At 39.1% G+C, this 26008-nt stretch overlaps 1 protein-coding gene across 11 annotated transcripts in view; it reads left to right on the top strand.

The window, feature by feature from the left end:
- kaznb (kazrin, periplakin interacting protein b) overlaps positions 1-26008 on the top strand; it is a 95917-nt gene that overhangs the window by 23871 nt on the left and 46038 nt on the right. For 9 of the 11 annotated variants that reach the window (XR_010914371.1, XR_010914370.1, XM_067503430.1 and 6 more), the window contains exon 4: positions 15147-15354. Coding sequence is in view for 9 of the 11 variants with exons in the window: in XM_067503430.1 (XP_067359531.1) it covers positions 15147-15354 (208 nt within the window). In the remaining 2 variants the exon portion in view is untranslated. Of the gene's footprint in view, positions 1-14679; positions 15355-26008 lie in introns of those variants that run through there. The other 2 variants (XM_067503429.1, XM_067503428.1) reach the window with 2 other exon arrangements.

The following is a 26008-nucleotide window of genomic DNA, read 5'->3' as shown; positions in this document are numbered from 1 at the left end:
AAATATTCGTTACATATATGACATCTGACACACTGTATTTTTTTCAGATTTGCTTGATCCAAAAACTAGAGGTCAAAAAATATTTAATATTTTTCATGTTTAGTAGGCTGTATCATGACAAACAAAAAAAATCAACGTTTTTAACCACAGAGCCAGTAACAGACATCCTCCACCTGAAGCTACATGATTTTCCATGATCAATAATGTCTTCCTGAAGCCCACAAATCATAAACAATATCCTAGAAGTCAGAAATTTCTTCCCCTTTTTGAGACCACTTTCTGCTGTGTGTAGACAGCATAGCTGGAGCAGGCCATCAGCAGAAATGTGTTCAGGGGCCATTGGCCGGCCGTGTTTCAGATTTGCTCAGAACTGGATTGACATTACTTTGGTTGATACTGATACTGCCCAGATCAGCACAGATTAGTATTAATCTTTTGTGAATGTATTTTTTTTTGATTAGCTATATCTATTTTCTGCTACATGAACATGAATGCTAAATATTGGAGTACATGGAGTACACTACATGGCTGTAGACTGTTAGTTGCTTTCAGTTTACCGACATGTTAACTGAAGTGAGCTTTTTTGTATTACCATTTATAATTTAGCACACTTATACTCACATTTGCAATATGCAAATAGTTTAACCTTTACCATTTTATTTACAGTCTCACGAACCATATAAGGCAGAGTCACTAAGTACAAAAAAAAAATAGTAATACAAAAGGAAAACTTTCATATGAGCCAGAAATCATGGCTGATGTGGCAGTGCAGTGAGCTGTCAGTTTAGTCATTTTAATTACAATGTACCTTAATTTATTATTGACTAGAGAAGACGTCAAGGGGCAATGTGAGCCAAAGCCCAAACTTAAATAGATTGAAAGATTAATGATTCACTGAGGTTTAGGTTGACCTCCATTTGTTAATGAATGATTTGATGAGTTCATATCTGCTATATGATGAACTAATAAAGTATGTGACACAGATAAACGGACAAAGACATAGTGAGGGAAAAGAAGACAAAAATGTGGTCCACAGTTTCCAGCAAAAGTGTAGCCCTGTGCTGAAATCAGTCCATGGTTTTTGCGACTACAATTCAGCCATCTTGGGCTCATTACCTGTAGGAAATTTAAGTTATCATTTACAAGATCCTCTTTATGTGAGTCTGCCTTTGTTCTGTGAGTGTCTTTGGGTGTCTGAACACAAAGAAATCGTTATTATCTGAAACTGTTAGAGGAAACCATCACTTTCATCTCAAGTCTCATTTTAAGATTTTTTTTCCCCCTTACCCTATTGTATGGAAATCAGTTCACCCAGAATCCTTTGCATCTTTTTCAATGCTAGATCCTTTGTGTTACATTGCATGCTGAAGACTGGTGGACTTCAAAGAGCTGGCGTTGCTCTTTTTTAGGATGTGCAGTTTTAGCTGGTATTCGACTCTCACCAGTTTCCACATTTCTTCCCACTCAGACACACCAGGGAGCAAGGAAGATTAATGAGTTCACATAAAAATGACCATATTGGAGCTGACTGCAGAGAAGATTTTAAAACACGTCTGTCACCGCTGATGATTAGGCAAACCTGAGAGCACAGATAAAATGACAGTGTAGATTTATATTTCCTGATAGGGCCAGAGAGATGATACTGTTTTCCAAATGCGTCGAGACAGGCTCATTTATTTATGTGTTTTTCCCACATCATATCATTTTACACATAGCAATCTCTCATCCAATCAAACAAATGCTATTTGTGTACATCAAGAATGTATCATTTAATGGATTAAAATTTTAAGTGCAAATATTTTAAAATGACAATATGGCCTCCATGATGAAATGATGCATGCCAGATTGTGAGACTCTTTCATCCTTCAGCCTCTCCAGCCATCTCCAGCCATCTGTTGATGTGGTTCAGGATGTTTAAGTGCGGCGTGTTTGGGGGCGCACATGTTTCTATGGAAACCCCGAGCACTGTCACAAAGCTGATCTGGATCACTACACGCATCTTTCTGCAGATCAAAGGTGTTCACCTCAATTTCAGAGGGAGTATGGGTGATATGAAAGTGTCCCTCTCCCTGTCAGTCTCCTCTTGAGTGACAGACAGTGTTTGTACTCTTTTCAGCCCTCTGTTGTGGGGTTGTTTGTATCTGGCTGATGTGGATGACTGTCTAGGTTTGCTTACGCAGAAGTCTGAGTTGGCTACGTATTCTCCAGTGACTTTCTCTGCTAAACACAGAAAGCTTAAGGTTCCTGGAGAGATTATCACAGCAGATATGTGAGCCCACCTTTGAGTTTATTCTGTTTTAAGTCATTTAGAGAAAGGCAGATACAAACTGGTCCATTACTCCAATATTTAGCATTCAGTCCTGGGTGAGGTTTGTTGTGCTGATGCCACTGGAGTTGTCTCAACACAACTGAAACCTGAATAATTCATGAGAAAACATCCGCTTCTGTGTACACAGTAGGTACATTAATGTGATGTGGAGGAACACCGGTATGCCTTTTGTTTTCCTTATCTCAGCTTTTTCCCACTTGTCAAGCCTAAACACCATTTTTTCTCCACCTTGTCTTGTTTGTTTTAAACTTTCTTGCACAACTGCTCATCAAAGGCAGAATTTCTACAAAAGTGAGAAGAGCATGAAATCTAGGATGGGGTAGTTGTTAGCAAAGCCACTGATTTCCCTGCTGAGATTTAAATGCTCCCTGCTGCCACAGCTTGTAGGGTGGTACAGGAACTATAAATGATGGTCCGTTCTATCTATTTCTGCCAAGTCAGGCCAGACAGGCATCTGGCCCAGAACTACTTCACACGACTCTGTTTTCCAACCAGCACAGTTTTGATTTGACCACTGCACCTTCACACTGTTAATGTCAAAATTTGATCTTGGCAGACTACCTCTTAAAAAATAACTATAATCTGTCTTTCTTTCTAGTATTAAATATACTGTTACATCATAAATTAAAAAACTAAATAGAAACTACACAAATTACTGTTAATAAATCAACAACAAGACATTGTATACTGTAGCTAAAAGAATAAACCGGGAGATTTGGGTTCTTAAAGAGGTAGTATATAAAGCAGGGATATATTTTAATTTGAAGTACATTATAAAATAGTTGACATGTTAAAACGCTTTTGCTGCTAAGGAGTTTTCCCATACTTGATTTTGAGCCAGGATCAGAAATACTGTACAATACAATTACTCCATTTAATTCAACACATAACACAGTGTAATACACGAACATTGTAGCTAAAACTACATAAAACATTACATAAAGGTTGTTCCTTCTGATGGTCATGTAAATCTTACAGTGTTCTTGATCTGCTGCCTCACAGTCAAACAGAAATCTGCAGCAATCCAATTTAACTGAGAGGCTGTCTGGCTGTAATCCCACCCAGTAAATCAGGCTCAGGAGGTGGTAGGTGTTAAGGACCACCAGTCCTCAGCAGTGGTGATCTGGATTAGCCCCTTTACCTGTCATTATGCCTGCCTCTTCAGTCATGACACTCTTATGTAATGTTATGCTCTTCTGTGGAGAGTACGCCACCAGGTGGTCATTATAGGAACAACTTAATTCTCCTTTGGATTAGGTCAAATCGCCAAAATCTAATAGACTTTATTGTACTTGCTGTGATTCTTCTGATTTAATTCTTCTGGGAACAGTTTTGTATGTTATAAGCCCCATGGCCTATCTTTTATATCAGTAAAACAGGCTATGTCTGTTAAGTCATGATGCGATTTTCTCTCTGACTGCTCGGATTTTATTGATGGGATCAAAACCACATTCGCAGCTGCTAATTTAAGACAGTTAAAGCGTCACATGAGGGTATTTGTAAAATATTTTCCTATTAAAATTTGATTTGTTGCTCATGTGTGGGGCATAAAGAAGGCCAGATTGTTCAACGAATGTAATTTTTGAAAGAAGAAAAACTGTAGTAAAATGAAATTTGATTCTAATGAATTCTCAAAAACTCAGAAACACATTTTTAGCACTGTTAAGGAGGTAAAAACAAAAGCATGTACATCTTTTACTTCAGACTAATGCAAGAAGAAATAGCTAGCCTTTGTCTACAATACTAAACTTTATAGTCATGTTTTGGCATTTGTTGTTATTGTGGATCACATAGTAAACATGAGGGCAGTGTGCATGACTAAGTGAGGCACACAATAAATGGAGGAGGCAAAACCTACACATAATCCCATATAAATCCCTATTTATAGAGACCACACAGTAACATCTTTAAGTATAAAAGCAGATTTTACTGCCTAAATCTGCGAGGATTCACATATTTACTTTATTAAAGTAGGTTTATTTTTGCTTTTGGATGCATGTTAATGTATATGGTTCTGACTCAGTTTACCCTATTGCTCAATATGTTAACACTCCTCTGCAGTGTCTCATCACTTCCTGGGGACCAGCGCCAGAACATGATAAATTCAACAAGAGGCTGCAAACATTAAAATGGAAAGATTAACCAAGGAAGCATGGCAGAGTATAAATGTAGAAAAAAGCATCCCAAATGTCAAACACAAATCCCCATTATAAAACCGAATTTCAGAATGTCTCTGTAAGCCTATTAATAATATAGAAGCATTTTGTTTGATTGTGCTGTGTACATATTCTTGTGTAATGAATAATGTTCTTAATGTGCTACTTTATTCCTACCCAGTCTTGTTAGAATTCACGAGTATGATTACGACCGCTCTCTTCAGCTCCAACTCTGAATCCTCTTATGCTCTCCTATGGTTCTTCATGAAGAAATTTGTTAGTGTGGGGCACTGGCTGGTTGTGGCGCTCTGCTCTGCCTGGATGCTCCACTTATTGCATTTTGACTGCTTGAGTGAGACTGTGTTCTCAGGGATCTCAGCTGAAAGCCTATGAGCTTGCATAATCATGCATCATCTAATTCCGCTGTTGCCAGATTACTGAATCTTATTTTTTTTTTACAATTCCCTGGAGAGCCATTTTACTCTGTCATGAATCACTGTGATTTCTTTGTGAACAGATGCTAGGTTAATGAACTCCACAGAAGATATTTTAATGTGACGCTTGTCTTCTTGCAATCCTGAAGTAAAGTTCCAGGGAGGTGGTTTTTAAAATTTGTTGTCTTCTGGAGGCAAGCAGGCTCAATAATTCTGTTATGAATTGTAAAACACTGGCAGTCAGAGGTCTAAGGTCTCATTTTATAAATTAAAGTTAATCGAGAGTGTCAAACACAGCATTACGATCTAATATTCCTTTACTCATTATATTTCTAGGCAATCATTTCGAGCTTCCAGGATGGTATTTAATGTACTATTTGTGTCAAAACTATTTCTCTAATACATTACATACAGTTTAACATATTCTGTTGTTTTACTTAGTCTCATGTAATTCTTTAGTATGGACATTTAAATTTTTATTGCAATATTTATTTTGATGCATCCAAAACCATTCATGTGTTCCTGCAATATGGGGCTCAGCAGGTTTCCATTTTTTCACAGCCCGAAACATGGTAAAGTTTATATTATTTATATTAGTTTATATTATGACAAAACAACTTAATGGTCTTTTTAGGGAAGTATGGATAAAAGATCTCAGGTTTAACAAATATTAAATGAGAAGAACATGATTGTATTCCAAACTAACTACAATAAGGTGCAATTCTATCAGTATTTCAGTTAATCCAACATGTTATAGGATGTTATAGGTGAAATGTTTTTTGATTAAATTTGACAAATGGTTTACAGCTTTCAGCTGGGTAACAGGTGAATAACATTTTGTGGATTTATACACAGCTATACAGCTGCAAATGGAGGGTGTACTGGCTATGTGGATGTGTATTTGAGTGTTCACTGCACTCTTAAGCCTTCAAAGGCTTGTGTAATGAAATTTTTTTAGGTGTTAAACTGCAGTCCACTGTGATTGTTATCCTCAGTAAACAAGCTGCATTTGTTTGTGCCCTAAGCTATGTAATCAACAAATATTCTACTTCCTACTTCACTCCCTCTTTATTTCATCTGACCATGTGTTTGTGTCTGTTTTTATCCTGATTGACTCGTACATGTGAACAGCACGACAACAAGACTTTTGAAACACGTGCACACACAGAGCACTCACAGAAAGTATGAAGCAGATGCATAAATACATTCCAACTAGAAACATTTTACTCACCAAGAACCCTAATCATACAGAGACGTGTAGTATCTGCAAGAAAAATGTGTGGATACATATTCTGCAGCATATTAATTGTTTTTATAGGGACTGTAAAATGATACTATGGTAATTAGTTTGCCCATGTGCAAAACTTTCAGAAACCGAAAGGAACATTACATTGTTTTGCTTTCCATGGATCTTAGCAATAATTCCCTGTTATAATCCCTTACAAGAGCTCAACTCCCTGAGCCAGACAACTTTTGGATTCAGACAAACTAATTTAGCATGCAGATTAATGCAATTCCCAGCCCCTGCAGGAGCCAGCTTATTAAACACATTTATATCACATACATTTACAATTAGAATAAGTTGGGGCCATTAAATAAAAGACATAATACAAAAGTAGCTCATCAGCACAGTTTGTCTCTTTAAACACATTTGCATATGCGCTTTGTCCTTTTGCATGAAAGCATATGTAAAGTACCGGTACCCTCTAACTGTAGTCACAGTCTGAAACAGGTTTTTAGTAAGAAAATGAACCTTCTCTTCCTTTAGTTATATTCATGGATGAGTCAGCCATATTCCTCTAATTAAAATAATCAAAGTCCTGCTGGCAGGTTGGCACTTCTTCGGCACTGTTGGGGCTTGCATTTAATTGCTTTTGCATTTTAATGTTTGAGCTACTGTATCTCAGTGTGTGCATATGTATGTGTGTGCAGGTGTGTGTGTGTGTGTGTTGCTTATATGTGCATTAAAAATATTGTTGCACACAACAGTATGCTAAGCCTGGAATATTGAGAGAGTTTGTGGCGGTCATCAGTATTTCTTTTACTGACTTTCTACTGCACGCTTGAATGTCTTTCAATTTAGTCGTTCTGATAACTTCGCGCTCTCTCTCTAGCAGAGATAAATGTTGAAATATAATAAATGACTCTGCAACTTCACGTGTTTTGGCTCCAACCTTGTCGCTCTCACACTTCCTCTGTGCCCTTCCATTTCTCTGCCTTATTTATCTTCCTCTCTGCTTCCCTTGTTGCTCATTTTTCAACATGTTCCAACAAGTTTAATTTCTTGTAGTATTAACTTTCGCAAACAAAAGTCATTCTCAGTAAATAGTAACATGTAGTTTTTGGGAACAATGTAATATTATTCTTTATTCCACATGCAGCGACTTTATTTTTATAACATGGATGTGACACTATTGTGTACTTTTATTTATTATTATTATTTTACAATATTTGTATTTGTCACTGAAACAGTAAATGTACATTTAGTGCATGTTTTTAAAAGAAGTGGACAGAAGTTGTCATTTAAAGACATAGATAATGTATAGTGGACAGGCATGACACCAAAAGAGTCATATGAGGACGGCGATAAAGCTACGATAGAGCGGTCATCATCTTGGTGTTGGTATTTATTGCAGCTGTCCCCTAGAGTGGAAACACTTGATAGTAAGATGAGTCCCTTAATCAATAGGCTCTGCAGATTTGCTTTTACAAACACCAACAAAGGGGATAAGCCCCTTATCAATACACTGTACTGAAACAGCTCTCTGACAGATATGGATTAATCAGTCCTCAGAACTGCACAGCCTTTCCCTCTCTAAAGCTGTCTGTCAGTTATTTGCCTGCAGTGCTACAGTAATCCTGGCTGTGGTCTTCTTTGGTGCAGAATATTCCTGTTTGGTCTCAGCTAAAATGGGTGTTTTCACTGCAGACTGCAGTGGCATCTGTTACTGTATGCTGGTCCATAGCTCTGCGAGAAAGCAAATAAGCATATTTCACACATTGTTGAATTATGGCTTTAAGTTATCTTCCTTTTCCACCTTAATTGAAGTTTAATACTGTGTCTTTAAAACAGAATGTCCTAAAGGATCTGCTGTTCACAGAAACACTCATAGCCCTTTCTCTTCTCACTATCCAAGGTTTGCTCGGTTGTATGGTGAGGTGTACTTTAACCTGCTTGCAGGAGCCTGCTATGATTAGCCAATAAATAACTAAACGTATATCATAAATCAACAGGGAGAGCTCTGTCAGGGTGATTTCCACTGCAGTTACCCTCTGAAAATCACTCTGTTGCTCTGCGAAAAGAAAAAGGGAGAGATGGATGGAAGGAGGATTAGCAATAAATGAGGTTCGCCATGTGTCGTAGGAAATGTTTTACCTTGAGAGATATCCATTGGAGTTACTCAGAGACAGCTCTTTTGGTCTGCTGAACATTGGGTCAATAGTTACATATAACTTCTAGTTTTTTACAGGTTCAAGCTTGTGATAAAACTGCTAGTAGCTACTTTAGTGATTCAATGTTACTTGAATTAATTTAAATGACACTGAATTATGTTGATCCTTACACTGTCAGCTATCTTTCTCACATACAAGCTACAGGCAAATCTCTCACCCTCTCACTATCACCATGTATTTGTGCCTACCCCAAAAGAGAGTGCAGAACAATGACAGGGGCGAGGAACTCAATTAGACAGCAACGTAGTAGCTGAGTGTGTAATGCTACGTGAAAAACATGCACCTTTTGCATTGATGCCACCTCCATTTGGGATCTCACTATGATCTGTGTGTCACTAGACATGACTGTGGCTTTCAGCTCTGCATGCATGTACATGTTCAAGCCTCAAGACAAAAGTATTACCAGGGCAGAGTGCGATTGAGTAGATGTAATTGAATGAGGCCTTGCAATAGAATCTGGGAACCATTGGTAGAAGTCGTGATGACAGGAAAGAGCCAGCAGGGAGCAGAAGTGAGATTGAGGGGAAATGAGGCAAGAAGCAAAATGGGTCTCAGTGGAAAAGAGCAATATGAAGCAGCATGGGAATGTCATTTTTTGCAGTTTGACTCTCCATCATCAGACATATATTGCCCATCCTGCAGGTCTTGAAGTTCATTAAAGTCAACCACCCCCCTCCCTCATTCCTGCATCTTCTATCTTACTGAGTTCCCCAAAGTCCTGCAGACACGTCTTAATCTTGAAGATCATCAAGGCCTCTGACACTGGATTTCATCCAAAACCCTGTTGGCCATTATCCCCAAGTGGAAAGGCTGTCAAACTGTTTTTATCAGACTATCAGATATGAGAGAAGGACATGGCTGCAAGGTGTTGGAGTGAAACTTGGGGAGGTTTTGAGCTGAGTTTGACAGCAGATAATAGGTGCTTCACTCCAGGTCTTATCTCAGTCTCCATAGGCTACAGTCAGTGATCAGAGTTTACCCCTGTGCGAAGTTAAAGCAACAGAGACTGCTCGTTGCTGTTCACCAGCCGGATGTAGTACCCGGCTGAAGGTTTGAATGAGCAGCTAAAGTCGCACACGGTGAAACCAGAAGCTGACTAAACTGAAGACAGGTGCAATTAGAATACTGAATGCACCTACATTGAGCCCAGTATCTGTGTCATTATGAAGGTTTTTGTTTATTGCATGTACTAGATGTGTTTTAATGTGTTTTGCTTGTTTACGTTTTATTGGTCATCCCTACCTCCAATTATTTATCATGTTTTATTTATTTATTTTTTCAAATTAAAATTACATTAACAGAAGTTGTTTCCATAAAGGGGCAACAGAAGCAAGTAGTGCTACAAAACTGTCATATGCTAATGATGAATTCGATGAGAGTGTTGCATATCTACAAAACCAGTCAGCACATGGCAACATTAGCATTCAGTCTGAGTTGTGCTTCTGGCTACTTGACAAATTTAGGTCCAATGTTTATTCTCATTTAGCTCTGGCTGTGGTATCTACCAACTCCTGAGGGGGAAATGAGTCTAGTTGTGTTCACTATGTTCACTATGTTGAAAACAATACAGATGAAAGGAGTGAACCAAAACTACAGGTTTCGTGCTGTACAAGTGAAATTGTCATGGTCAGGAATGCTGAAGGAAATTGCAAAGATCGTGATAAATCTCTACGTGCCACCTTTTACATTACTTGCAATCATGTGAGCTATTGGTCATTCAAATACTGCTTACAGCTGCTTCAATTTATGCTGAGACCTGAAGACACTTCCCATATGGTCAAAAAAGTTCTAACTAAAGCTCAAAGTGAGAGTGTTGTAAGAAAAATGGAGAGAAAAAAGCCAGAACACAAAGAGAAAGAGTTGAGTTTCCGCTTGCTGTCATTCACTGTTTACTCCATCAATGCGCCTCTGTCCCTGTGTGTTGCCCCTCTGGGCCAAAGGCTTTCTCTTTCCGTTACTTGCACGGATATGAATACCCAATTTTTCCTCCAACTGTGACACTTTCATTTAGCAAATCTGCTTTCTGTGTGAAAGCAGTAAATCTGCTTTCACACAGAAATCGTTTCCGTTTACTTGTTTCCTAAGCATGTTTTTACATTTTTCATATTCTTTAACAATGTTTTAATGGGAACAAAATGTCTGTTTACTGTATCAATCCAATGAACATATGCTTTCTCAAATACAGAAGAATCAACCCCCTTAGTACATGTACAGAAGTGTCACTGTGGGAAAGTGGTATGTTCGAACAAAGGCCAATGTTGTCTGAAGTGTCTTGTTTTTCACAAATGTTGCTGAAAGAAAACTTCTTTTAATGAGTAACTTTGATAAGGACACTCATTCAAACCCTTCTTCTCATTCTTTTCATGCAACCCTTTTTTAAATCTGCTGTGTTCCATCTGTTTCTCACGCACTCGACATTGATGGTGAATGAACAGTAAAATCCAAATGCAGTGCCAATTAACCTGCAACAAAAAAAATAAATCAAAACTCTAGTTCTCTTTGATGTTGGCAGACAATGTGTATTTTAATAAGTCAGCCTTTAGTTCTTGAATAAAATATACTGAAACCTTCTGTTGTGTGTCTGTCTCCATTTGACTGAACGGTTTGACATTTTGACATATAGAAATTCAGGACAGCTGTCTGTGAAAGTTTAGATTCAGAGCAGCTCTACAGTAAATGGAGGCTGAAACAAAATGTCTGGAATATTTAAACAGCCATAATAATAGTAGTCTGGTGTAATAAAGGCCTCCAGAGATGAACCAAGTTTACTGAAGTGGCCTCATTTATAGGGAGGAGTTTTTTAGTCATTCTCAGTGCCAATTAAGCAGAGTCTGTTATTGATTAACCATGGAATGAACCCCAAGGATTTCAGCACATATTGTACTGAACGTGAGTGCTGAACAAATACAAACTGTGGTTGTTTCTAGAAGTTCTGTAACAAGCAAAGCAGGTACTGTGAAAAGGGGCTCCAGTCAGTGCTATAAGAATAAACCTAATATGGTTAATCAATTTTACACCCCTTTTTCTGTTGTTTATACTATCAAATAAATAACAGAAAAGGACATTTTTAAAGCTACTATAATATTTTTATAATGGTAGAGGCTTAAACAAAGCACAAAATCAATATTGTAGCTGAAGTTAGTCAGCACATTTCGAAGTTTGGGTACTGTAGCTGTGTTAATAGGTGATGATGTGTTCTATTTATGTTTCATCATCCCTTTATGAATAGTATAAAATTATTGTATGTTTTGGCATTTTTATAGTCCTCATAGTGCTAACTTTTAATATAGTGTTACCACAGTTGACACTGAAATTAAAACTATCGTGATACTTTGTACATGCTGTTTACAAATGCAGAGGCATCAATTTTCTGGTTGGTGTCTGATGACATTACTTTCAGAGGTAAATTTTATGAGCCTATGACCTAGTTAGTGGTTAATCTAGATACTGTAAAAGTCTGAACTTCAGTCCACAATATGCATTAAAAACCTATGTGGTAACTCACTGAAGGATTTTCTTTCAAGTCCACCTGTAGCTGCAAACACAGGCCAAGGATGGCTTAATTCCATCAATTCTGTAGCTCTAAAGGCTTCTGCTGAATGTGAATTAACTCTGCACTGTGTCGGTCCTTGACCAACTCATTGCTGAGTGTTTCTTTCCACCCTAAATGACCTTTCTGTTGTCGAATCATCTCTCAGATGAAAATTATTTTAAGAAACAAAGTTGGCTCAGGTATGTATAATACACAGTACATAAACACATAATTTGGATGACATTTCAGCCCTCCTATCAAAATTTTCTTTTACTTTTCTCATTTTTAATCCTTTTCCCAGCTTTGCCTTTCGAATCATAAAATGACTCCATACTTGCACTGCTAAGCACTTTATCTTCCTTTTTGATGGACATCAATAAATCTAGAAGAGAGAAGTAGAAGGCTCTTAATAAGACCTGTATAAATAGTTGAGGAGATCATTATATCACTTTGCTATTGGGGAAAAATGGAAAGCATTCCAGTGTGTGGAGGATTAGTCGATATTCAATTAACCCAGGCAGACAGTCATGGTGACTGTTTATCAATGCCTCTTTTTAAATGCACACCCTTGGCACACTTAATTAAACTTCCCATTAATAGCATCAAACAAGTGAGCAAACTAACAAAGTAAACACTTTGCCAAGTTTGGAAAAGTCCATACAAGGCTGCGATGGTAGAACTGGTTATTTAAGTTCCTTAATTTCTTCAAGGGCCATTCCCGCTCTCAGTCCAGTTGCGGAAACAGAGGAGGACTTTGTGTGTTTTGGACACACACCAGTTATTCGTTCTGAAAGTATTTGTCTGGTTATTGATGTGTATCTGGGACATGTTCTGACCCTTGACTCTGGCCACTGTGAGCAGATGAACGCTTCACATAGCTCAAAGCAAACTGTGATTGCAATTTCATGTGAAAGACGCTCTAGCTGTCATGTTGTTTAAGAAAATGTGCTGCGTTGAAATAACAGCCCTCTAGTGTGTAAAGGAAGAAGTGGGGAAGGCTCTAATTCCTGCTCTGTGTCACAGGCCACGATACATAGTCCGTTGCTACTCAGCCACAGATCAGGGCCAGTGCACTGATAAGGACAGTGATATGACTGTCTAGACGGTGATAATGATCTGCGAACATGTGATCAAACATCGGTAGTGCTGGCGTCTTGCAGCTGTAAATAATGTCCCGTTTGTGGATCCTTAGTTGTAAGCTTGGCCACAGAGATGAAATGATTATGAGATAAGAGGAAATCAGGAGAAACAAACACTGACTAAAAGACTTACACTGCCATTTTATACTGTCTGATTGTCCATCTTGGATGAATTAATATGAAGAAGTGTATACAGACACTGACAGTTCCCCGTGGGTGAAGCCTGCTGACTGTGGTGATCCTGTATAAAATCTATTCAATATCTTCATGATGTTTTTGGCTTCTAGTGAGCTGTTCTGCAATTTGGCACACATTTTTGGGTCTTTCACAACATCAAACCAATGAGTTTGATGTTTCCTTATCTAGTGTCATGATCAAGACAAATGCTTATTTTAACATTTATATCCTTTTGTATGCCTCAAATTACTTCTCTGATGACCCGTGGAAAACCTTCAAAACAATCAAATTACAAATATAAAACTCTAAAAATGTGGAAATACTCACTTTTAAAAAGTTGGAAGTAGCAAGTGCTTAGGTGTTTTACTTATTAATGACCTAATCAGTCAATGTTTATACTGCTCTATGTCTATCCCAACCAGTGTTGCTGTATCACCACATCATACAGCACTGTGCAGTGAACAAACTACCGGCCTAACTACCTAAATTGTCAGTCTCGCATGCTTGCAGTCCCATCTTTGATTGTCTCTTTCTGCCATTGTGTGAATACCAATGAGCATTGAGCTGCTATCAGCCATGCCTCAGATGGCAGAAACTGAGTGATGTATCACTCATCTGCGTCAGTTTCTTGCCAGAGACAGGATGTGTTTTCTTGCATGGGAAATTAAATGTCAAATGCAGATTCAAAGTTGTGATGGCTCAGCAATATATCAGATTTTTTTAAAGTTAGGACGAACAGTCTACCCCTGTCTCTAACCTTTTGTGTGTGTGATGAAATTTAACAGCTGTAAAGATAAGAATTGATGGCAGGGGTGTTTGTTTGCAGGCCCATGGATAAACAGAAACTTAATCCTTCCAACTTGTTTCTATCAAAGAAGTAAAGCTCCACTATGTTTTCATCACAGCTCGATTGTAATTCCCTGGCCTCTTCTCTTTGTGTTTAGCCCATTAGAGAGCTGTGCCTCTGTCCTCTGCTAAGTTTGCTCTCAGCGATGAAATGTTTTCCCATTGGTCGCCTCAAGCCAGCCCCCTTCCCCTTCCATCAATGTGGGGGTGAACTTTCCCAGGACAAAGAGATGAATATATAATGGAATGAAAAAAAGAGGGGGTGGGAGAGACAAAAGCCAACGGGTGTGTGAGTGAGCGGGAGGAAGGGAAAGTGGGAGCAGACGTGAAAACATATAGAGGGTTTGACAAGTGCATGTCAAAGGGTTTAATACTGCTGCCAAGCTCTGAGTGCAGAGCATGGAGAGAGGAAGAAGTATAAAGAAGAATCCATACTTGTCCTTTTTTACAGACCCCGTTGAAAACTTTAGTACCGATTCCATAAGGTGTGGGATACACAACACACTGTACTAGTTCAAGAGTTGCAGAAGAGCAGCTCAGTCCAACTGTGTCCTCCCCCTTCCCCTGGTCGTTCAGCACATGGTACAGTCCATTTAAAAGGCTGCATGTCATCTCAGTGTGTGCTGGGTCCTCTCTGAGAGCAGCTGCTCACAGCACATTCTCCTCAGCGGGAGCACTTACTTTCCCCTCCGCCTGCTGGGCTTCATCTCTTTTTCCTCCTCTGTCTCTTTTCTCTCTCAGGTCTCTTTGCATTCACTCTTCTTCTCTTTTTTCTGCACTCCCTCCTTTTCTCCTTTGTCCTGCACACATGCTTTTTCTGACTGTGTAGTGCTTGGCCACACAGATGTTATTCTCTGTGTAGTAACAGGTACACATAATCTCTGTGCTGTTCAACGAAGGACAGAAGAGGGGCCGGCTTTTTTTATCTCTATGTGCAGACTAAACTGTTAGAGAAGAGGCACAGGTGGAGGAGGAGGAGGTGAAGAGGAGGGGGTTAACAGAAGGCGCAAAAGGTCTTAGCCTCATCTTCTCAAATGCTCCACTTGACACCATGCTGCTCTGTGTGGATTTTGTCCTCAGGGGAAAATCCTTAAAATGATGGAAGACAACAAACAGCTGGCACAGAGGATTGATGGGGCCATCCAGTCTGCCAGTCAGGAAGTGACCAACCTCCGCTCAGAGCTTTCTGCCACCAGCCGCAGACTGGCAGAGCTGGGTGCCAGCAGCCCCCCTGCGTTGGAGAACCACCACCAGCACAACCACCACGATGACAGTCTCCACTACCGGGGTAAGTGTCACAACCTGTGCATGCGTGTTTGAGCGCGTGTGTGCACTCACATCTAATCACTTACGCCGCTGTGTGCGAGAGTGTGAATGTGAGCAAGTGTGGCTGTTTTGAGATCAACAGTGGGAAACACTCAAGGAATGTGCAGCTGGGCGACGAATATAATTCCATCGTTCCTCTGCTGAATTATTTTCCCCAAACTCTAAACTAAGTAACAGTGGAAGGGAGCAGGCTAGAAAGAAAGAAAACAAGAAGCAGACTGAATGCTGGTATTAGACAGGAGGGGTTGGGGTTAGAGAGTGTGGGCCAGAGCCGGTCCGGGTTGGGTCTCCCAGGCAGCAGCTGGGTTCCTCTGGGGCTGCCCTCCCTCCCACTCTGGCTCCTTCTCTCATCTTTCCCTGGGTCTGGCAGGGAGTCTTAAACTGTGCTTTAGGCCCAGTCACTGTATTGCCAACATCTCTGATGCAAGCTGGCGACACCATGGCACCGTTACTTAGTTTGGAAAAAGATGTGATAAATGGAAAATGAGATTGGCTTCATGCTTTCTAACATTTCTCTTGTTGTTTATTATATTTAGTTGTTGCATGCCCAGGAACAGTTGTTTCAGTTCTTAGCTTTATTCCTATTTTATGTTTGCTCCAGCTTGTGTAAGATGAAGGCCTGTGTTAAATTAAAACCTTTTACAACAAATTCTGGTAAGATTTTATATCGCCGACATCTTATTGTGTTAATTGGAGCAACAATGAAGGGGGCATCTTGTTTGTCTTTTACCCTATACAGAAAAAAAAATTCAGTTTGTGAACAAATCAATTTATCGAACAACTAAGTAGTCATGACAAGATAAGAGGGGCACGAGATCAATCCCCATTTCCTCCAGTTGACATATCGAAGTGTCATTGAGCAGGATGCTGTTCTGTGTGTATGTGTGTGTGTATGTGTGTGTGTGTCCCTAACCCTAAGCATATGCCAAATGACTAAATGTGAATGTGCAAATGAAAGCTTTAACAGAGTACAGTATATGACACACTAAACTTTTTAGCATCTTTATGTACAGAAAGTTTGGCTTGGTGAAATAGTGAAAAGGCCACAGAAGAAAAGACCTTGTGTTGCAGTTCTTTTGCCTCAGGGTGTCTGTGTTCTGCATTTGACTTGGATACTTTTAGAAGCCTGTGGGTTGCTGAGATCATACCCTATCAAGCAGCCTGCTGTCAGTGTCCATTAAATGGCTCCCTGTGTTGGGCATATGGAGTTCAACAGCAGGTGATTCCTCTTATCTGCTGCTGGCACTCAAGGCTGAAGGGTGATCTGTGTGAAATGTGACTTTTGAGTGCTGATGTTCTTTCTTTTTTCCAATGTGTTTCTGTTTGCATCTTGGTGCTGTGCATATCCTACATTGTCTCACAGTGCTTATTGCTCATCCTCAAGAATAAAAACACCAGGCTTTAACAAGATGCAGTTAAAGGAGCACTCCTCTAATTTTACATGTGATGATAACATTGCAACAAGGGGATATTGTGTTTGTGCTTAGAGAATACCAATTTTGAAACATCCCAGTCTTTAGGATATGGACATGTGTGCGGGGAGAACCGGATAAAATTGTGCTACAAAGCCATATTATGGATAGTGTAAACTCCAGTGAGTTTGAAAGTGTAAGAAAAATAATTGGTGGTTTATCCCTCTGAATGTGATATAAGGTCGTAAGCATAAATTGAGCAAATCACAACCACAAAGGGCTGAAAGTCACAAATAGAGTAATTCAGAGAAATAGAGATTGCCGCTGCTCCTGCTTATTCTCTTGTGTGCTCGTTAACAACAAAATAACCTCTGCATTTGTTGCTATTTTTTTATTTCTTTACATTGTGCAAGTTAGAAGTTGTCATGGAATGTGTTCCAGTATAGTCCAGGGTTGGTTGTACCTTTATCTTCTGCTTGGTGGTGATGCTTTTTGGTCTTTCAGGTACGTACAAAATATGCAGGAAAAAGAATGAACAATGCACTTTGCATAACAATGGTTAATAAAACTCGTGCCCTGTTAAAGCAAGTATATAAACTGAATTAAGATACAGCTGGGAAGCTTTTCTTGGTCTATGAGATTTATGAAGTAACTGCAGCATTGGCTACAGAATGGCAGATGCGGTGAGTTCTTTACTCTTCGTGGGCGTTTAGAATAACCAAAGCTGTTGTTCAAAGATGCACTGGTTGTTGGGGATGTGCTGTTGCAGTTACCAATTATCCAATGAAATGTTGTCCAAGAATTCTTGTGTGAATAACAGATGAATAACTAATACATCACAAAGGTCGTCACACCAGCAAATTGATGTTTCCATGTGAGTAGAAATAGTGTGTTCACATTAGGGTAGTATGTCAGGAATGTGCATTTACATGTGTTTGATTGGCTAATGCATTGGCTTGTTTTGTGCTTTAGCAAAGGTTGAGCCAGATCACAAGTTGTTTATTGGACAACTACAGTATCAATCAACCAAGCAGTGTTTTTCCCCACACTTAGCTAAAGTCAGTCTGAACATACAGTTTCTCATGTTTCCCTCAGTCTCTGTTTTGCTCTTGCAGCGTTAACAAGCAGCCTGACATTCCCACATTCCTGGATGTCAGGGCAGTGATGTCATACTTCCTGTTCCCAGAGGCCAGGCCTGCAGTCAGGGGATGGATCAAACCAAACACAGCCGCAACCAACCTCAAACTGACAAACTAACACAGCCAAGCTTCATAAAAAGGGTTGAGCCTTTTTAGGCTCAACCCTTTTTTGTAGATTTTAAGTTTAAGATGATAAGTTTTAGAGGTGTATCTCACAGGTTAGGCAGTTTGGTGTGTGATGAGCCAGTGTCAGCGTCCAGTGGCTTAGAAAGATTAAATGTTCTTTAGGTGTATCCCTCTCCAGGCCAAGCTGTTTGTTAGTCTATTTGCTGGCTCTGCCGTGTGCAGGATGAAAGCAGCCAGCAGATAAGGTTATTTAATATGTATGACCTGACCTGACTTCCTGTAAATACATTATACTGTGCTAAAAATTCTGAATTGTCACTGTGTTTCACTTCCCTGTAAACTTCAATAACATCTTTGACAGGTTCAATAAGGCCATAAACATAGCACTTCATCCTGTCGTGGCTGATGGCCTTAGAGTTTATCCTACTTACTGAACTAATTACAAGAGACCCCAAACTTTCATTCTCTACATCCTCCCTCAGTATTAACTATACTGTCTTATGCTTTAGTACAGATTGTGTATTTTTACCAAGCATATCTCTGTTTTTTTATTCTTCTGAGTTCTGTGTCTTCATTTTTGAGTGTATTAGTGCTAGTGGTTGACTATTACAAATGACCTGCCTACTTTTGTTGAAGTGATTGACATTAATGTATTCATTGCTGGGGTGATGACACACCTTTGTTATTGGCCCTTCCTTTTAATCCATCACATTGATGTCAAGGCCTTGTTTAATATTCCTAAATGACGCTGATGTTTCACCAGCAAGCAACTACATTTCTGCCATACGTAAGGTCTGTCTGACTTGTGAGGATAAAAAACATACTGTATCTATCTTGCACTCAACTTGTCTGGAAACAGAAGCTGTATGAATATATTTTGTCCTTTAAAACTAATGCAAGCTAACCGTATGGGATATTAATTATTTATACTGTTGGTAGATCAGCACCTTGCTGTTGGCTGCTGAGAAAGTGCTCATCAGATACTCATGGGAAGCTGCCAATACAGATCCATAAACCTTTGTTAAACACAACCATAAGGCTGCTGTTAGTGACTCATCCAGCTCGGGGAGTAGGGGCGGCCGCTGGCCACTTTACACCAGGGGAACAATGTGGTTAACACAAAGAGAGAAAGCAGTGATATATGTATGTATAAAATAAATGTTGCATTTTTGCTTGTCAATATCTTACCAATGCAACGTAGGAGGAGGTACTTCGCATGTCAAAGGTTGTGGAAATCAAAGTCATTCTCTTTATAGACAGTGTCTCGTAACTTCCAAGAGTTGATGGAGATGAACCTCACCAAGTTAATCATCAATGCAAAAAATTAGCAAATGTGTTTAAAAACAAGTAGTTTACTGATAGAAATCCAAGGGTATAAAACCTGTGTATATATTGTACCGCCCTGGAGTCCGGAATGTAAATGATGTGATATATGCTGCCAACAGTTAGTGGAAGCTAAAGATTTACACTTTGAGGTGATCAAACATTCAATGATTTAAATCCGTTCAACCTCATATAATTTAGCAAATTTTTAAATGAATTTACCAACTACAGTTATCTGTGTTGCACTGAAGTGTTGAATAGTGCAAAAATGAAGATATCAGTTTAGTTTAATTTCAAATGGGATTAGAAAATACTTACAGAACAAGCACTTGCTCTATTAAATCTACTGTTGAGACATGACAGTATACTAGGATTCGTTTACGATAGAGGAAAATAACACAGTGTATCACATCCACCAAACTGTACAATGTGCTGTAAAATCGTGTTGATTACGTATTCTACTAAAAGTGATTATCTTTTCCGTGTAGATGAGGAGCTGTATTAGTTCTTCACTCTGCTGCAGAGTAGTTGTGGGGAAAAATCATCTCTCCATCTGGCCTAAGTTTTCTGAGGCCCTAGGTCTCTTATTACTTCATCGTGCACATAAGCAGGGCTGGGAACAGAGCGTCAAACTACAGGGGCAAAATCCCCTTTCTCTTTCTCTCCTGTAATTCTCTCTGGAGACCACCCGCCTTCCTGTTCGCTGTCCACACGCAGCGAAAGTATGCAATGCGCTGTACCCTCCCCCCTGTACCTCACACCCACCTCCTAATATTCCCTCCCTGCCCTCGCTTAACCACACCCTGTCTGTGGTCAATGCAGTGTGAGAAGAACTGCGTCCAAACAATAGTCAGAGAGAACCAGTTCCCCTAACCTTTCTCCCTCTCTCTTCCTCTTCCTTACTAGACTTCCTCCAGTAAAAGAACTAATCGTGGCATAGTGGGGGACTCCTGGGGCTCCAGCACCAAATGAAAATGCTAGTGCTGGTGGGTGGCAGGATTTGATCCTATAGGTGTGGAGAAGATGCAGATAGCAGTGATGTTCCCAAAGTCACAGACCGTGATCTCCTAGTTAGAGCTAATTTATTCTTAAATGATGGTAAATTAATGGCCTACTGTTTAGTGCTCACTTTAAATTTGAAATAATTAGAAATGGATCATATTTTTATTGCATTACTGTCTTTGAACACAGCTGATATTAAATATAAATCAACACAGATAATGTAATCATTATATCACATGCATAATTACATAGATGAAAAAAAAAACAACCAAATGGCAAATATGCCAACCAAAACAAACTGCTACAAAGACTGAGAGAAATGTGACAGATGTGAACTGTATAATAAATGAAGAATTACAGCTAACTGGCACACAGTCCTGTGATGGTAATAGGACCCATCTTTATTGCAGTTTTATTGCAATTGATTCACCTTGTAGCTAAGCTCCTTATTCATTAAGCATTTAATTTATTTTGTCTTTCGTATTTTTCCAATTTTAGTTGAGTGTATCTGCACTTAGAGGCTGAGAAGGGCTTAGAAGTACTTAGTGGCACATAGGCACCCTGTATTCTATGGTGATTGGTAATGACCTTAAATGCAAAAAGGATTCTGTGGTTATTTGTTGTGCTTTGTAATGGAATCCAAGCCATAGTAATGAACTGAAAGAGTCGCGCTGGCTGTCAGTGGGAGCAACAGGAAACTTGTAGAAAGAGTTTCCACTGGTGAATTTGTCTGCCTTTAGATGCAGGGAGGACAGCTGCATGGCACATGTCCACTTTCATGTCCATACAGGGGCAGAGGAAGCTGGCCTGTATTGTCTCAAATGCTCTGTAAACTGTTCAAGTTTGGGATTCACCAAGAGGCCGTTGTGGCGAGACATGACGGCCTAGGTGTGTCATAGGTCTTTTGGTAGAGGCGGCAGATTGAACACCAGCTTGTGATGGCTGGTTTAGGTAGCAGATGGCTGTAGTGCCATCACCATGCAGCTTCTGATGTAAACTGCTACTTTGGAGAGACTGAGCCTGCAAATATGACAGGCATGCAGGTAGACAGGCAGACAGGCAGTGAAGCAGAACCAGAAAAGGGAGCTGCAAGCAAAGTGCCAACTCTAAGAGAGGCTACATCTCCAACACACATTCTTCTGCGCTTAAATTTTCAATGCGAGCTTTATCTGAATGGAACTTCACAGAGCAAATCAGTAAAAGCCAATTCAAGAAGAACTGAGGAGTGCTTTAACCGTGACACTGAGCATTGAATTGCTTTCGGGTGTGACACTCTGCCTCTCAGATGATATTACTTCTGTCACTGAGACTGATATGTCTCCATATGCTAACTAGGTTCTTGAAAGTGTTTGTTTATAACTATTTCTATCCCATCTTTGTTGGGACAGAAATAGTTTGTTGTATCTTTGTTTCCCAGATGATTTTTAATGAATACAACATTTCATATAGATTTCCTGTGTGTAGGTCATGTAGGCTTTTATTGAAATATTGAATATAGAAAGAAATTAACTAATGAGGATATTCCTGACTGCTATCATTACCAATTATTGTGCTTTTCTTTCCATTTTCTTTGCATGGATCCCTCATCATGACCTTGCATGCAGCATTGTGCTCTATCATTTGTTTTTTTCCCATCAGAAAAGGAAGGGCCTGTAGGAAATGACTGCAGAAGAACTCTGCATATGTTCAGCAGCATGTTGCTTCCTGGTTGTGTTCCATGAACCTACTCGATGTTTCATTCACATTTATGTGCATCTGGAGACAATCACTCTGTGGTTCCAAGATGTGAAAGCATAAAACAATATCCTTTACTCTGGATGAAGTAGTACAAAACACAGTAAGCTGCGATGGAGCAGCAGTATGTTGATGTCTGATGATGGCCTGACACAGCAGACTTGGTAGAGTATACAAATATGTTGCTACTAATGACACACACTGGACTCATGAGTGAGAAAGACTCACTGTACATCTATGATGAGAAAAAAAATTAGCTCTGACAGTGTTTAGTATAATTCTCCCAAGTGGGATGTTTCAAGATCACTGCCTTTGTGTTGTGGTGCACACTTCGCAACAGGAGGCACAGATAATGATCCAGCTTTAAGAACCCACCTCCCCTGTTTCCCCATGCCTCCACTCTACACATCTAACCGTTCATTTTCACCTTAAATCATCCAAATCCCCAATGATTCCAAACTTCAAACAACTGCAAATCCAAAAGAGAGGAAGAGACAGACAGCGAGGGAGAGGAAGCCTGACTGCTCTCACAACAGTCTTAGCTCATCCTATTAAAATGCCTCATTGCTTTAGCAGCAGAGACTTTTTATTGCTGCTGCTACATATTGTTGCCTTGACTGCAGTTTAAATCCACTCCCAGAAGGGAATGGACTAGACACGGAGGAAAATGAGTTTTGAGGAAGTACAGAACCTCCCCCCTCCCACACACACACAAACACACACGTTATCCAGAGGACGCAATGTGTGACACTCCAGCAGGGCAGAGGATAAGCAGAACACTTTCCCGCTTCTCTGAGTGATCCAGTTCACACAGGCATTTTGAAAGATTGATGGTGTGAAGACATCCTGAACACTGGGATGATAGTGTGCGCTCTATAATCACCCACACAATCCATAAGTAACAAATGAAACAATCTCTCTTTTTATTCAATGTAAAGATGAAGTAAGATAACTGTATGTGTTGAGATCGAACTTTCACACAATTCCTCTACCAACAAGACAACGAAAAGAGTTGCATTTTTTCCATTCATCTATATCCATTCAGGATGTTATCGTGTACTTTCTGACCGAATTAGTGCTAAAATAGCTGTTTGCAGCTCACACAATTAATCAGTAAGGCAACTGATCCTTTTTATAATTATTGAAATGTTTAAAACAGTTTCTAGCTTCTCTACGTATCTGAAAGTCCAAACATATTCACCAGTTTTCTAACAGTTAAATAAAGATGTTTGGATGTCTGGGCTGTTGGTTTGGACAAAACATGATTTAACATGCTTTGGGAAATTGTGATGTGCATTTTCCAGAGCTTACTGACATTTTACAGAGCAGGTATATAATAGGTAAATGGAGAAAATGGTTAGATTAATAAAAAATGACCATGTTAAATACTACATTGTTTGAATGACATAAAAGGAAATCCTGTTGTTGCAGATCCTTGTACAGTCAACTGATCAGACTAAATGAGCAATGGGAAGATAGTGGTGTGGAATATTATGAGACAATTTATAAATTTTAGATATTTTCTGGAGATAACTAATTTCATCAGCAACACAACTAGATTAATGAATAATAAAACAATTTATTACTACCCTAGTTAAAATATACAGTGTGTCCGCATGTAGTAGTTTTGACTGATTTTCCACGGCTCTCCCACAACAACAGATGGATCCAAACCTGACTGTTTTCTAGTGGTTTTCCACTGTGTGCATCTGCTCAGGGTGTTTCCAATTACTCTGAAATGAATTAATTCAGTGTTGTGAATTTATCATTAAGGAGAACATGGATTTCACAAATTAGATTACATGCTCTACTCCTTACAAAGCATGTCACTAAAGTTTGAAAGGAAACTTTATGTGGTTCTGTCTATGTGGAGTAATAACTCTTTATGTAAAGCTATTATCTTCCAAAACTCGTAACATCATAAAAATATTTTTTTGTCTTTGTTATTGTTTTAAATCCATCTATTTTTAGCCCAAATAAATGTGTTCATCATGTTAAATTTTAAGTGAAAAACATTAGGAAGTCATTACAAAACAGCACATTATATTTGAATGCTCGTGTTGACCCATCATCATTTGCTCCACGGGTCCCCTGAAATGTTGATATCATGCATGTAAGTGGCTCCATCCCTGAATTATTTTTGCTTTGCAGTCTGAAAGCATTAGTGCTGAAAGCTGTCTGTTTTCTCCTGCTGAGGAGGTTCTACACAAATATTTATCTGGTCACCAATTACTGTAGCCTGTGTGCTCAGGCATATATACACACAAGAGCACACACACACTGTGCCTTTGCTGAGAAGGTTCTGTATATGCATTCCTGTAAATGTGTTTATTGTTTGTGATAAGTGTCTGGCTACATTTTACCTCATACCAGATGTTCTCATCCACCATAAGAGGCAAGGTCCTGTTTCCCAAATTGTATATATGTATTGTTAGAAGCATGTTAGTGCTTTCCTGTGTGACAAGAGCCAACTCAATAAGGCATCTCTATCAGAAAGCCTCTTAAAGTTCTTCATAACCACCAGTCGGATCAATGGACAGAGAGATTGCTTTCGTTTTCTAAAACTAAAACTCTAAAAAGTTTTTTGTTTTTCATATAAAATCAAATGTTAATCCCCAATATAATGTACACAGATTAATCACCCTTATTGTTCCTTTTTTAAATTAGGATATATCTGCATTCTCTGCATGCTCTTTCCAAATTTCCAATATCTCTATGCATAGACCAGAGAAACTGCCTTGGTCCATTTGGCCCAGAATTATGCAAATTGCAAAGAAATTAAACAATCAGCAGTTTCTTCTCTATTCAGCAATGTTTCCAAACTCTACACTATCTGGCTCACATTATAACTAATAGGTTTAACCAATAATATAGAAAGTTGTGTTAATATTCCCAGCAGGCTACTGCTGAATTAGACTCATCATTTCTATCAACATTATTTCAGTTTTCATAGCAATGAGCCAAATTAATCTGCATGGCTCCACGCTGCAGTGGCTCGTGAATTCTCTTATTGATTCAATATTACGTCACTTTCTTATCTGAGTGGTTGAGTGTCTCAAATATTATGTTTTGATTAAAAAGTTATGTTCATATTTGTTTACTTAAAAAAACTAAAAGAAAATGCTTGGTATATTCTTACTCATCTGTGAAAATGGCATGGCACATCCACTATCCTCTCTATTTGCTGTCACAGTTTTGAATCTCAGTTGCTATTTTTCATCTTTAGACTTGACATGAGAGGTGTCATATTCAATATCTCAGGGCAGTTAATGATTTCTGCACTGAAAATCAGTTTGATCAGTGTCATAGGTAAAACTCATTTTGAGAAGTGCCTTCATGCTTAAACACACCCTCAAAGTTTACACGTCCAAATAATGAGTTTGTGTTGCATGATGCTGTGAGTAAGAGACAGCCTTACGTTTAGTTGTTAAGTTCAAGTTCCAAAAATGCTGGATCCTACATTACATTGAGGCGACATTTCCTGCGTGGTAGCAATGCAAAAATGTATTTCCAGCTGGGTAAAGTGGACAACTTCCGAGGTGCCTCCGACCATCAAGGGCCCCAGGGCACTAAGGTTAAATAATGTAATTATTCTCTTTGGTTTTATGGACTGCTTGGGCACAGTGTAAAATAAAATAAAGGGGTTTGATATATCTCTGCATTTATACATAAAATTAAGGGCCCCCCTATTGCATAATAATAGTAATAAAAATATTTGTATTATTTCAATGTATTTTTACACCTGATGCCTAATGTTTAATTATGACAAACTAGGATTTAGATATATCTTAGACTGGAGTTATTTTTTCTGAAGATAGTATAACATCTCTGCTGTCCTATAGACAGACAATAGGGGTTATAAATAGTAGTAGGTTTCAGG

The sequence above is a fragment of the Channa argus genome, chromosome 5, assembly GCF_033026475.1.
Source record: "Channa argus isolate prfri chromosome 5, Channa argus male v1.0, whole genome shotgun sequence".
NCBI lineage: Eukaryota > Metazoa > Chordata > Actinopteri > Anabantiformes > Channidae > Channa > Channa argus.
Note: the sequence above shows the minus strand (reverse complement) of the source record. Positions and strands in the feature narration are given on the sequence as shown.